A 14274-nucleotide genomic window follows, 5' to 3' on the forward strand; every position below is an offset into this window, starting at 1 on the left:
GGTAGTTATATCTCCCCAACGAGTTATCTTCTCGCAAGGCATCAGTCATCAAGAGATTGGTCGTCTAGTTCCTTTTGTTATCGAGTCATCACTTCAGTGAAAGACCACAATCGCACCCTTGGCCAAGTTGTAAATCCTGGATAGTAATGAATCGATAAACACGTCGTCAGGACTTCTCGAATAAGGCAATGTTCAAACAAAGCACGCAGTAATCAGAATTATATAATATATATCATCTTGGATCCCAACTCCAACAATCCCATCATAGCCTTACTCAACAAATTGAAACCTCATTCATGCTAGACTTGAAAACTATTTCTCGTTAGTCGCTAACTCTACTTTGATAGTGTTGGCCACTTACATTCTCTGGAGAGTTGGTAATTTCCTCGAACGCTTGAAGCGTCTCGAAACCCATGGCTGTCAGAGACTCAGTGCCATCATCCACAGCCTAAATTCTATTAGTAACCGACAAATAATAATGGCGACAGTGACCTACCGAGCCCAACACAACCTTCGTTGCCTTGTTATTCCTGGCTTGACGGACACCCATGAATGCCAGACCCTGCAAAGTAAGAGTTGCCAGTGGCATAGAGGGTACAACCGGAGCGAGGATGCCACTAACGTCCTCCGAGCGGGACTTCAGAGATGGATAATATGTTTCCAAGTGACTGTGTTGCTTGCAAACAATGACTGTGCCCAACAGATTACCTGAAGCATCTTTTGCTCGAACAATCCCGCTCAGCTTTGTTTCTGACAACGCATGGCGGTATAATTCTAGCACCTCTGGGCTTGCGTGGCTTCGAACATGGTTTAGCACGCCATCCGCATTGTCTAAACCGTGGATCAGATCAAAACTTATACCAGCTCTTTGTATACTCTGGGACAATCCTTCCGGGGCAGACCAGTTTGCCAGGTCTTGGATGACCATGTTCGACACGCGCCGGGGAAACTGGACATCCCAGCCACTATTCGCGAACCATTCTTTAATGGTGTTTACCTCGACATCAACGGGGATACCAAGGAAAACTCCAGGAAATGCAGAGCCAATCTGCACCTGCTTGATGCCTCGACGTTGCAAGAGGCTCCTCATTGCCCGTCGGTGAAGAGACCTTCCGATAGACACATCACGCTTGGTGGGCTCGACAAACACACCACCCATGACGCCGACGCCATGAACATAATAAGTGGCAGCGAATCCATACAAAGCATTTGTGCTACTGTTTCTGACAACAAAGTGGGACTCGGCAATGCTGGGGTTGTTCAGCTGAAACGAGGCGGCCGTTGTTGCACGTAAGAATTGTAGATCTGGTGCACTTGCTCGGTGGACAGCCCGAAGAAGGTCATTCAATCCCGATGCGTCACGTCCGGAGCTGTACTCCTCGACCAGCCAGTGCTGCCTAGACTTGACCACTTTTTTGCTCTTCCGCAACGTGCCAGGGAGCGTACCAAGCGGTGTAATCTCTCCAACAAGAGTCCTCGCGAGAGCATGCAAAGCGTTCTCGGTGAAGTCAAATGTACAGACGTAGGTACCAATAGACTTGTCCATCGCAAAGTCATATGGAGAGCTAACTGCAACAACAATCAGTTGCTTCTTCTGGCCTCTAGTTCGCAGCATGGAGCACATCATGTCGACGTGTTTTGTGAAGCCAGCCTGGTAAAGGTTTCGATTGGCATCGGCGGTAACGATAATGATACAAGATGCTCTGTGGATTAAATTCTCATGCACTATAGTTGGTCAGAACGGTGAGTATCCAAAAGAGATAACGGCCTTACCTGGACGGACACCATTGGCAGTATAGCTAGTATGGAGCAGTTTTTCATTGCGAGCTCGAGCAAGCGATTTGCCAAACTCTCGAAAGACACCTTCTCCGCTCAGGATCGCACGACGATCGCGGCCATCATTATGCGCCCACATCTCGTGTGGCCCCTCTGCCTGGCTTTGGTTGTCCTTGGCAGCAAGCAGTTTCTTGGTGAGAGAAGATGCAGGGAGAGGTTTTACTAAGGGGGTCAGCAGCAGGAGTTCTTCTCCCGGGTGCATTGATGCTGTGAGCGGAATAAGTTTCTCCTTGTCTCGAATAATTGTTATCGAGTCATCGTAGGCACGGAGAGACAATGCGAGGTGAGATGGATGGAGTTGGGAAAGAAGAGAAATGCCTGGAGGGTTCAAAGCCTTTTCCCATGAGGTACAGGTCGATTTGAGGTTGAGCACCCTTCTCAGAGACGTGAATATTCTCTCCTTACTGACAATACCATTCTCGTAGCCCAACTTGAGACCCTTGATGGCTTCAAGCTGGACATCGTAGGCGCGACATAGAAGGACAAGATCGCAGCCTGCTTCTACAGCCATAATAACGCCGTTCTGGACACCCAGCTCGTGGCTAAGAGCCTCCATTTCTAGACATTCCGAAATGGCCACACCGTTGAACCCGAGTTCATCTCGTAGCAACTCGTCCACGACTTGCTCGGACAGACAAGCGTGACTGACATTCATGGATGGGTTGGATATACCGCAGCCTCCAACGAACATGGCATCCAATTTTCCTGATGCAACAGCATTACGGAATGGAACAAGAGCACTTATGCTCAACTCTTCCAGTGTTTGAGTAATGATAGGCACATCCAGATTTGAGCCAAGAAAGTTGAGATTTCCATAAGAGGGAAAATGCTTTCCGCAGGAGGCTATTCCTGCATCACGGATTCCTCTTAGGGCAGCAAGGCCATACTGAGAAACTTCTTGCGGGTCGTCACCAGTAGCACGTACTCCCAGTGGTTGATATCGAGCATTATTCAGAACATCAAGGACAGGGCCCAACATGAGGTTCACACCACAAGCTGAGATCTCGGTTGCAGTAGCTTTAGTGACCTCATACGCTAGGTCGGCTCGTCCAGTAGCCGCAACCCCCATAGCGCTAGGGAATTGACAAACATAGTCTTCATCGAAAAGACTGTTGACACCTCCATTCTCTTGATCAAGGGCGATGAGAAGGGGCTGCAAGTGACCAGCATTCTTTGCAATGGTCTGCAACTCTTGGACTAATTCAGCAGTCTGCTGGGCAGCTTCAAACAGTCAGTACCATAAAATACCTTGGATAATTGATATGATAGAGACTTACACTTTAGGTTTTTAGCCGTGAGAATGATGGATCCAAGGTGGTGATCCTCGATAAGGGTCCTGATCTGAGGAGTGACTTCAGTGCCATCCCAGCCCATGATGAGGATCTGCCCAATGGCACTGCAAGATCGTTAGCATGATGGATTACTTGACATGAATCCAATTGAGTAGAATTCTCCGAGATTCGGAGCCGAAGGGTGGAGGAAGAGGCAGATCTGGTTGTCTAGAGAGGACGGACTGGACAAGTGGGTACGTACCGGTCGAGATCCTGCCATGATGGATCCAGGTCGCTATTATCTGTATGGGCCATGGTGGTTGGGCGGCGACGAGGCCTTGTCACATGATATTTCGGTCTCTTCTGGTGATGGCGATGCTGATGCTCATCCCTCGATGGACCCGCGTGCTTGAGTCTGAGGTAACGATGCGATGCATTGGCATGGCTGTAGCCTTCTCGCGACGACGAGGACGATGCTGACCCGGGAGGGGCCATGGAATGGAATGGCTGTTGCCGAGCGCCTAAACCTCGGCCGAGTTGATTGGTGTATATTGATTGGCTGATAAGGAGAGGTGACACTGTAGTTTACAGGTGGTAAGTGGGGTTCTCCATAGGTCCTTCTGTCAGTGGAGGTTGGGTTGTTTCTTTGTCCCCATGAGTTAACGTTACATGGAACAACAGCAACAACAGCAAGCCTCTGACCAGCGTCGAGTTCCACGTTGTGTCGAGTCGATAGAGACTGAACCAGGTAAGGATGAACACTGATTTTTGAGGCAAAATGGACGGATGCCATGATCTTTGTACTCCAATTCTATCCTAGTCTGTCAACATGCACAGTAACATACCCAAAGGGAACCTGACTATACCGCACCAGGCTGACCATCTCCACACAGTCTCTGTTCATGGTTTCAACCATCGCACCGTTTGCTCGGGTCAAACTTACACGGTTACTGAATCGTAATGACGATATGACAACAGGAATTTTTGCCGTGTTATCTGGAAAACGTGGCCGAGAACGGCGCCTTGATAGGGCTTTTCAGGTCTGGTGATGGAACCTGGGGATACTAGTATAATACCATTCGCCCGTAGTTTCCATTATGGATTATTGTCCTTAGGGACTATCGAACAAAGATACATCGACAGTCGAAAACAACAAGCCTGATTCGAGATATCTGACGCTTCTCTATAGACAGACTTCTCCTACAATCGTTCAATATGCCCATCGCAGTCTCGCCAACGTTGCCCAAGAATGGCCTCACCAAATTCACCAACTGTCGATTGCTGAAAGGCAACGATCTGGTCTGGGATGACCTTTGGGTCAGTTCTGTCAATGGCAAGATCGTCGACAGCCAGGCCTCCTTCTACGGTGGCCGTAACATGCCTGATAATACTATCGATCTCGGCGGTCGCATCATTGCCCCAGGTTTTATCGAGTGCCAGCTCAACGGTGCCTTTGGGTTTAACTTCTCAACTCTCCTCGATGACATGACCGAATACGGCAAAAACATCCAAAAGGTCAACCGTCTACTGGTTAGGACAGGGGTCACATCCTACCTCCCAACCATCACAAGTCAACGGCCGGAACTATACCAAAAGGTGCGTTTTGTCTTGTGGGGCCATCGTACATGAAGCTAATTACCAACAGACACTTCCATACCTTGGCCCGTCCGGGGAACTGCGGATCCCCCACCACGGAGCCGAGTCTCTCGGAGCTCATTGTGAAGGTCCTTTCTTGAGCCCTACCAAGAACGGAGTCCACAATGTTGATGTCCTCACCGAAGCTCACTCTATCGAGGACATTGAACAATGCTATGGCCGAGAGAACATGACCCCTCGTCATGATGGTTCTCCGATCCCCATCAAGATGATTACAGCAGCACCAGAACGCGGACAGATGATGAACCTGATCCCGGAGATCACGTCAAGAGACATTATCTACTCCGTTGGCCACACCGAAGCAACATATGAAGAGACATCTCAGGCTGTGGGTAAGGGTGCTACAATGATTACGCACCTCTTCAATGCCATGCGCCCACTTCACCACAGAAACCCAGGAGTCTTTGGAGTCTTGGGCAAGGCCGAGAGCTTGCCGCGACCGTACTTCGGCATCATCTCTGACGGGATTCACTTGCATCCTACCACCATCAAAATAGCCTACAGTGCTCACCCAGATGGATTCATTCTAGTCACAGATGCGATGCATCTTGTAGGTCTTCCCGATGGAGCTTATCCTTGGACGAATGGAGACAACACATCCAATATTGTCAAACGGGGTTCTAAGCTTCTGCTCGAGAATTCCGATACCATTGCCGGAAGGTAAGTGTACAAGTCTATTTGTAAAGTTTTACAGCTAATTTTTAAAGCTCAATTACTCTACTTGAGTGTGTCAACAATTTTATGAAGTGGACTGGAGCTAGCATCCCTCAGGCCCTTGGGGCGGTGACATCAACACCTGCAGCTATGCTTGGCTTACAGGGGGTCAAAGGCACGCTAGAATCGGGTGCCGATGCAGATCTAGTGATTCTATCAGACGGGTATGGAAGTCGAGACGAGGTTGGAGGATCAAGCGAAGTTCTTGTGCTGGATGAAGTGTGGAAGTTTGGCGAGAGTGTATTTGCCTCTACCACCGAAAACAAGTTGAAGTGAATGATGCTGGTTGGTGCTCAGTGGCGTTATTGTTGTTTCCTTTTGACAAGAATAAGAATAAGACTGCATTAAGAGGTAGATTAGAAGAATACTCGGCGTTTAAGGGATGTCTGAGCCGGTCAGCAGAACGTATATTTAGCATTGTTTAAAAGCATCAATAGACATGGTTCATTTCATTTGCTATACGAGGTCTCATTAAATCTGTTCTTGGAGAGAGATTGTGTCTTGTTCCAGCGAGAGTATGTATTGGCGATAGCAAACAGCGCCATAAAAGCCTCCTCCCGTCTAGTCCCTTATTTTTAGCAGATAAAAGGCCCTTGAGGGGTCTAGCTCTTTCATTTTCACATGAAGCTCTCCGTCTCGGCCAATTGTTGAAGCGAGTGCCAATCAACGATCAGAGTCCATCGACGAGAACAGAAAGGATCTCAGAAAAGTTGGCCATCGAAAGCATAAGAGATAAAATTAGTAAATCAGTCTAGGCTGTATCAAAGCAGACTCTCGAGCTATCTATTTTTGTACCCCAAAACCTCGATGTCATCCTTTCTGTTGCCCTTCTGGAGTCAGCCAGCCCAGTGGGTCTCTCCCCACAATGCAGACTGCGCTACAGAAGTCGGGCCAACCTCCACTGTCTCCGCCTCCGCTCTCCTACGGGTCGAACTACTTCCCTATCTTTACTTCTGCTCTCACTCTGACTGACTTTAGAGCAACCAGCTTTCTTTGCTCGTCGCTTCATCCCTTCGGACTCGGCGCTGTACCGGGGAAATAGAACCACCATCGCTGGTTTTTGTCGCCAGCTTATTCAAATCGGACGGCGCCGTTACACATAACTTGCGCGCCATCACGTTGTGTTGCTGTTCCATTCCCATTGCCCCCCGCCGCGCGCACTTGATCCAATGAGGCGTTGACAGTTCCTTTCAACTGAACAATGCCATGTCCACCTACAACTCAATGTCGGGGCTGCCTACTGGCGCCTCCTCCAGCGAAGCGATGGCGATGAATTTTGGATCAGCCCATTCTACGAGCATGAGCATGGACGTCTTTGACCAGGACGTTACTTTTGATGAATCGCTGCTGTACGTTACTGCATCGCACTTGCGACGCGCGCGCACAACCTCAACCTTGCTTGCCTAGGTAGTCGAAGCTGACATTGGATCTACAGCGATGGGGCTGCACTGCAGACTCTGCCTTTCGGCAGTTCGTACGACTTGGATGCCTTTTCCTCAACTTTTGAAGATCCCTTCTCATATTCGACTCGGCAATTCGAGCCTCCACAGATTCAAGACGCCTTGCACGAAGAATCCTCACCCCAAGAGCCCGATAACAAGCTTCTTGGCTTCTCTGCTCCAATGGCCAGCGCAACTATTCTCAACGAGAACACCCAGCTTGTCGAAGTCGGCATGACTGCTGAGCTTTACGGCATGTTCTTCGTAGCCGAGGATGTCTTTGGAGGAGAATCAACGGGAAGGCCGCTAGAATTGACCTGTTATCGCCGTAACCTGTGGCAATGCTCGGGCCAAATTACGCTGCCTCGGGTGATCAGGAACATTGTGAATGAGCAAGGACAGCACATTCAAATATTTGAGCTGCTTGCTTCCATCGCCGCCTTCGAGTCTATTGAAGGAAAGCCAACTGAAATTATATCCATACCTTGGAAGAACGCCAACCCTCAGGGAGCCGATGATTCAAAATCCGTTTCAGCACCACCAACCATCACGTTGGATATCACAGCAGGTCAGGAGCTCGACGCGCATCGCATCTCTCTACCCATATCTTGGAAGCGCCTCCAGTTCAAGCATGCCACTGCCAACAACGGCCGAAGAAAGGGTCTGCAGCAACACTATGTGGTTAAGATAAGCCTTCTTGGCAAGACCCAAACCGGCGAGCTTGTCAAGATAGCAGACATACAATCCGGCCCGGTTATTGTAAGGGGCCGAAGCCCGAGGAACTTTGACAGCAGGAAAGACGTTCCTCTAACGGGCGATAAGAGGTTTGAGAGGAGAAGCACATCGACATCAAACGTTGACCACCCGACACTAAAACTGGAGCGGGAGAATTCACAAAATTTTACTCAACGGTATCCTCCTGCAAGCAATCTTCAGGCAAGTTCCGATTTCGCATATCTCGAGTAGGAGTACTAACATAAGCAGCCAAATGACTGGTCAACCCCTCTATCTCAACCACTGCCCAGTCCACAACCAGCAGCAAGTCCCCACCCGGCAAAGAGGGTTGCCTTGTCGCCTACCATGGGCAGGCCCCCGATACCAGCCTGGTCCAGCGATTCAAACAGCTCTGCCAAAGCAGCAAATATACATAACAAAAACTCGATTCCACGACAGAATCCATCTTTACCAATTAACTTATCGCTGTCCGAGGACGAGAGAAGTCCCAATCGCTCCAGTGCCGAGCTGCATAGTCCCAACTCTGGCAAGGGCTATAGCACATCGGGGGCGAACCGCGAAAACAGTCCTGCGGATGAGGGCGCCGATCCCTTGTACGAATACTTTCCACTGACTGTGGATGATTGGTACGTTGCACTTTCCATGTTGCCTCTGCCCACTTTGAGAACGTTACTAACAACCTCGACCAGGATGCCGCCTGTGGATGCTGTGTATCGACCACACGTGGTTCATCACACGATCATGCCACCTGAGATGAAGGCACAACAGCTCAAGAGCAAGGCCAAACGGTACTTTGCGTCAGACTGATTGATATAATATAGGTGCATTGGTATTGATGAATTATGAATTGTTGGAAAAGTATCGTTCCCGTTCTATATACTTTTTGGCACTAGGTTTTTGGGAGAGTCTGTTTTAGGAATGGTTTCGTAGGCGAGATCCAAGTTTCGGTGAAGGATGGGCTTATCATTGAGGGTATTGGATGTTGCATCGATGACCCTGGAATTTTTACAACAACTAGTTGTTGCAACGATGTGTGCCATAGTAGACAGGATCATGCTGTGTGCTGTTCTTGTTGGTTCTGCTTCGCACTACAAGAAGAATGTTAGCAATAAGCAAGCTTTTCGGCGATGTGACTACAGACCAGACGAAAATATTAGTACACTCTTAGGCTAGCTACACACTAGAGATGATCTAATATTTCTATAACTACTTTAATCAGCGCCAGTTTTCATGCGGCCTACCTGGTAGGCATGCAATAAGGTCATTTGTTTTGATATACCGATATTGATACAGTCCTAATCTCCATCTCTACTACGCCATCTTCCTACTGACTCGACATCCTTATTCCTCTCCACTTAATAAAGCTTCACCAGTATTCATTCCATCCTACAATTCGGGGTTAGGCGTCAATCTGCCATTCAGACTTGGTTCAGGGATACGCGAAGCCATGCGATCCGGAACTAGGTCAGGAGAAGGAGACCGCATTGTCTTTGTCATCGGCGGCTGAAGGAAATCAGAGGCAAGTTCGGGAGACATGGCAACCGCGCTATCGATCATATCAACCTTTGTCTTAGGAACGTCGGTCTGAACTTCAAGATTTGGTGTAAGTCTGCGGTTCAAGTTTGGTTCCGGGATGCGTGAAGCCATGCGATCCGGCAATAGGTCGGGCGAGGGTGTTCTCATAGAATAGTCACCCATGGGTGTTGCGCGCAAAAGGTGCGAGGCGATAGGCTCGGGAGCGATGATGACGGGGCTCTGGGTTCTATGGATCTTGGTTTCGGGGATGGCGACGTTGCCAGTTCGTACTTTTGAGGGGAGAATCTGCTCGAATCCCTGCTCGCGAGCAACTTTCTCGATACTCTTGAAGTACTGTACATATGTTAGTCATAGTTCGTCCAGCAAGGGTGAGAGCTCCTTACCTTGACTGTCTTGACCTGTAGTTCTAGTGTGGCGTCTTCATCGACGACAATCATGGGATGTGGGTGCATTTGCAGGCATGATAGTGACCACATGTGGCTGACGCCCTGTTCGACGCACTTTTGTAAAGCAAGTGCCTTGCGGGCTCCCAGGATAATGACAACAACTTCTCTCGCTTCAAGGACAGTCTGGACGCCTACAGTCAAGGCCATCCTTGGCACTTTGCTCACATCATTGTCAAAGAAGCGTGAGTTAGAAAGGATGGTGTCGTAGGCTAGTGTCTTGACTCTGGTGCGGCTGGCAAGACTGGATCCAGGTTCGTTGAAAGCGATATGACCATCTTCACCAATGCCAGCAAGGAACAGATCGATGCCACCGGCGGCTTTGATAGCCTCCTCGTACGCATCACATTCAGCCTCAGGGCTGGCAGCGTTACCATCAAGGATGTGTACGTTGGAAGGATGGATGTTGACATGGGAGAAGAAGTGCTTCCACATGAATGAGTGGTACGAGTTGGGATCGTCCCGAGGAAGACCGACGTATTCGTCCATGTTGAAGGTGACTACATTCTCGAACGAGACCTGATATAGTTAGATAATGTTTCGATATGAGGTAGTGAAGAACATACTTGGCCAGCCTTGTAGCTGCGCACGAGCTCATTGTAGACGCCGATAGGACTAGAGCCTGTGGGCAAACCTAGAATGAAAGGATGCTCAGGCGTGGGGTGGAAGGCATTGATACGATCCACGACGTAGTTGGCGACATACCGGCACGCCTCGGTCTCGTCATCACGGATGATCAGACGCATATTGTAAGGTACAAGTGATGAAATAGTCAGTGTTATTGAATAGGTATGTAGTAAGGGGGGATAATGGGTGTAGAGTTTTAAAGAAGTGAAGTCATCCACAGTGAATCAGGCGGAACCAGTTGCTTATGAGGAACAAGACACCGGAAAGTCACAAGTAACTACCGGGAAAGAGTAACTGAGTGTTTGCATCATGGCAGAAACTACGACATCGGATAGGACCGTTGAGTCGTCAGTCAACCAACCAGCAAGCAGCGTGGAGCAGGCGACTTCGCTCAGTGGCCATGTAAGGTATGATAGAGTCACGATGCTTTGTGTTGAATCATGATGGAGGGATGAAACGTTTACTGTAGATAGCAGATCAAACTTCGGACACTGTCGTAAGGCTCGCACTGTACTGATAGTGATGCTGTCGTCAAGGTTGCTTGCGTGGGGATGATCATTGGTTGAAGGTCAAGTTACAGAAGCTTCTGTATAAACTACGGGTTAAAGACGGACATAGAGACTGACAGGCAGTAACCGGCATTAGCTTCGATGCAAGGTAGCGTTGAGATGTTATCAGATCAAGGATCCCTTGGTAGCAGTATCATGACAAGGAAGTTTTTGCTTGTTGGATTAGTCTAGAAGCTTATGGTACTTCTCGCCCTCAACAACACATGATCAATCAAATCCGAGGTTGTTGGTAAACGTTCTTGTCCAAGGTTACTACAGGTACAGGGTCCAGGGTAATGGTAGAGAGATGCACCGAAGAAGGGCAGAGTGTTTCAAATTGCGCACCTCTTGGCGATACGATGCAATAGTAGGATAGATTTAACTGGGTAATGATATGCGCGCGTGTAACAAGAGAAAAAGAGAGGGTCAAGGTAACATGAAAAAGTGAAGCCAAACAAGATGAACGACCTAAAGAACCCTTCCATGGATGGGACTAATAATATTTATGGGGAGCTGCAGTGCTAGTGGTGCACTAACAATTACCCAAAACGTACTGTAATTCCCTGGCTTTAGTAGCGGTGGATGGTGGAACTACACCCACTTTCTCACGGGGCACTCACACGCAACGTTACAACTCCCCCATTTGGAAGAGATCCTCCAGTCCAGTTTGGACGGTCTGACCCAACAACACAACCTGACCTACTAATAAGTTGAATAGCAATTTTCCAGTAGAACCCTTTCAGTGCGTTCTGTAGCGTCTGGCTTAGTGCATTTGCTTGGGGTGGCGGTTGTCGCGTGTCGCCAGTGGGCGTGTCGTGTGGTGCGACGTTGAATTCTATCCTCATCAATAATCAACTTCCAATGTACCTTTTTTCTTTCTCAGTTGATGTATTGGATGTGATATGCCACCTTACTTTATTGATTTGACTTTACCTGGGACTGTCACAGTTTAATCTGAAACAAAACTCGACCTGACTCGACTCGACTCGACTCTTGCAACGTCGTCGAGTCTTTCTACTCCGCTCTGTTCCCTCTGTTCCGTCCTCCTCCTCCCAGTCAAAGTCCCTTTTGGCATGTCCCATCAGAGGTGGCCCGTTTCCTTTCCCCATCCTCGTATCCTCTCTCCCAACTTAGATCTCGCCTCTCTTACCGATCCAGGACTTGTGCCTGTCCATCAGACACTCTCTCCACCTGCTAGTAGTAGTAGGTTCATTGGGGCGTAAGATTCTCACTCTCACCCTCACCTTCACTCATCCCATTTGTTGCTCCTTCGACACCAAAGTCCTCTCCAACCTCCCTTCTTTCTGGACTATTTACTTTCCGTCGTGCCCATGATAACCGGGTTCTCGTCTCCTCTCTTTCGTCACTTTCTTTCATAACACACCCCTTCTTCACAATGTCAACTTTTCAAAAGAAGCTCTTAGCAGCCATCATCAAGAGCCTCCTTCGAGGGAAATCACTAGTTCAGTCCCTCTTGGCTTACTGGAGTAGCTCGTTGGGCCATGATACATCCGGCAAATCTCGAGTTGGTAACACACCGCGCAAGTCTATCCAAGAATTTCTTAAAGAGGCCGAAGATCTATTTCTCGACCCCGTCAGCCAAGATGGTCTCCAACAACTATCTCGCAACATGCGGAAGCAACTCCTACAACGACTTGAGACCGACATGGAATGTATGCTGCCATCGTATAGTCACCAGTTGCCAAGAGGCACAGAAGTCGGCCGTTTTGTAGCTTTGGACGTTGGCGGTTCGACCCTCAGAGTAGCATTGGTGGAACTTTGTGGTCGCATGTCCAATATCGGGGAAGAGTCTAGGATTGTCAGCATGCGCAACTTTCGCATCACTCCTGATATCAAGGCTCTAGAGGGAATGGCTTTCTTTGACTGGATGGCTGAGAGGATACTGGAAACTCTTTCGGGAGAGCTAGAGCAGCATGGTGGATCTGACGGGCCTTTGCCTATGTCGATGGCATGGAGTTTCCCTATCGAGTACGCATATCCATCCACGTTCACGCTTACATGTAGAGCTAATATTTTCCCCAGACAAACATCACTGGCTGGTGGCAAGTTGCAAGGCATGGGCAAGGGCTTTTGTGCATGCAACGGCTTGTTAGGTCAGGATCTTGGAGAGATCGTTAGAACAGCTTGCTTGAACCGCGGTCTCAGCGTAGAGCTTCGAGCTATTGTTAATGATTCGAGTGCGTGCTTACTATCAGAGTCGTATAACCACCCCACAACACGATTTGGTCTCATTCTAGGCACCGGCGTCAACATGGCTGCCTACCTTCCCGTATCCGCCATTGGACGAGTTAAGTTCGGCCAGCGTCCTCCTCAATGGTTCGAGAAAGCGACACACGTCATTATCAACAGCGAGATCAGCATGATGGGACGCGATATCTTGCCCTTGACAAGATGGGACCGACAGTTGCTGGCAAACCACTCTCGACCCGAGTTTCAGCCGTTGGAGCATATGGTCAGCGGCATGTACCTGGGCGAGATTTGCAGGCTGGCGCTTGTTGAGGCTATCGAGACAACAGGGGTCTTTGGAGGTGTGGTTCCTGCTTCGTTACAGAAGCCGTACTCCTTCTCGACTGAGACGCTTTCTATTATTGAAAGGTGAGTCCCATGAGTGTGTTAATTGCGACATGACACTAATGGTGAACAGGGACACAAGTTCTGGTCTTGAAGAGGCACGCAAGCAATTCTCTTTTCGCCACCCAGCAAAGCATGCTCCCACAACTGCCGATCTGGAATTACTCAAGCAACTAGCCGGTTTCATCTCCAAGCGCTCAAGTGCGCTCGTTGCTACTGGCGTCCACGCTTTTTGGAATCTACGTATTGACAGCCAAAACAACTTTGTCCAGACTCTATCAACAGAATCTCCTGAGCGTGACAGCGCAGAGGCCGACCGGGATCTAGCCGAGACAACGGTTGCCTACAACGGCGGTGTCATTGAGAGCTACCCCGGCTATCTCGACAGCTGCCAGTCATACTTGGACGACTTGGTCGCAGGCGACAAGAAGGAAAAGGCTGGAAACCGAACGATCAAGCTTGTATCGGCAAAGGAGAGCTCATTAATGGGAGCAGCTGTGGCGTTGGCTTCATTGGACGAAGTCGTTGAAGGGCCATTGGGTGTGGTGGGCTAAAAGTATAGGCAAGGACACACTATTAATGACTCGCTAAAGCATGGGCACTGGTGTTTGGAGTTATGTTTGCTTTTCGGGAGGAAAACATCCTTTGTTGGCCACCCTCATGTATGTATCCGTGGTCACTAGGTGCTGGGGTACAATGATGGGTTGGATATACGGAAATACCATAGTAATGATGATGAAGAACGGAGTATACGGCCCTTCATTTTGAATGTACCATTCATCTTGATTCACCAAAGTTTTCGTCTGAACATTTAGAGTAGAGTATTTTCAGTTCGTCTCGTAGCTGAGAGGGTGAAAGAAATGCCATCAGGACGATT

The 14274-nt window shown here is 48.9% G+C and overlaps 5 protein-coding genes across 5 annotated transcripts; 3 read left to right on the plus strand and 2 right to left on the minus strand.

Annotated features, from left to right (window-relative positions):
• Window positions 1–322: 322 nt before the first annotated feature.
• Window positions 323–3422, minus strand: EDB82DRAFT_428147 (glycoside hydrolase superfamily; the record flags this gene model as incomplete). The annotated part of the gene is made up of 5 exons (XM_025733363.2): window positions 323–448; window positions 497–1725; window positions 1774–3057; window positions 3114–3232; window positions 3370–3422. The coding sequence occupies 5 exons, from the start codon at window positions 3420–3422 to the stop codon at window positions 323–325; spliced, it is 2811 nt and encodes a 936-aa protein (XP_025584278.2).
• Window positions 3423–3840: 418 nt separating this feature from the next.
• EDB82DRAFT_495322 (uncharacterized protein) lies at window positions 3841–5941 on the plus strand. The gene is made up of 4 exons (XM_025733365.2): window positions 3841–3943; window positions 4001–4703; window positions 4753–5423; window positions 5471–5941. The coding sequence occupies exons 2-4, from the start codon at window positions 4323–4325 to the stop codon at window positions 5751–5753; spliced, it is 1335 nt and encodes a 444-aa protein (XP_025584279.1). The 5' UTR covers window positions 3841–3943; window positions 4001–4322; the 3' UTR covers window positions 5754–5941.
• A 625-nt stretch (window positions 5942–6566) lies between these two features.
• EDB82DRAFT_130608 (uncharacterized protein) lies at window positions 6567–8748 on the plus strand. Its single transcript, XM_065607037.1, has 3 exons — window positions 6567–6826; window positions 6913–7852; window positions 7901–8748. The coding sequence occupies exons 1-3, from the start codon at window positions 6684–6686 to the stop codon at window positions 8456–8458; spliced, it is 1641 nt and encodes a 546-aa protein (XP_065464540.1). The 5' UTR covers window positions 6567–6683; the 3' UTR covers window positions 8459–8748.
• Window positions 8749–9037: 289 nt separating this feature from the next.
• On the minus strand, window positions 9038–10376 carry EDB82DRAFT_473939 (uncharacterized protein; the record flags this gene model as incomplete). Its single annotated transcript, XM_025733367.1, has 3 exons — window positions 9038–9520; window positions 9571–10149; window positions 10197–10376. 3 exons carry the CDS (start codon window positions 10374–10376, stop codon window positions 9038–9040), a joined length of 1242 nt encoding a protein of 413 aa, XP_025584281.1.
• A 1825-nt stretch (window positions 10377–12201) lies between these two features.
• Window positions 12202–13951, plus strand: EDB82DRAFT_473940 (uncharacterized protein; the record flags this gene model as incomplete). The annotated part of the gene is made up of 3 exons (XM_025733368.1): window positions 12202–12794; window positions 12849–13421; window positions 13471–13951. The coding sequence occupies 3 exons, from the start codon at window positions 12202–12204 to the stop codon at window positions 13949–13951; spliced, it is 1647 nt and encodes a 548-aa protein (XP_025584282.1).
• Window positions 13952–14274: the final 323 nt, after the last annotated feature.

Source organism: Fusarium venenatum (genome assembly GCF_020744135.1).
Source record: "Fusarium venenatum strain MPI-CAGE-CH-0201 chromosome Unknown EDB82scaffold_2, whole genome shotgun sequence".
In the NCBI taxonomy this organism is placed as follows: Eukaryota; Fungi; Ascomycota; class Sordariomycetes; order Hypocreales; family Nectriaceae; genus Fusarium; species Fusarium venenatum.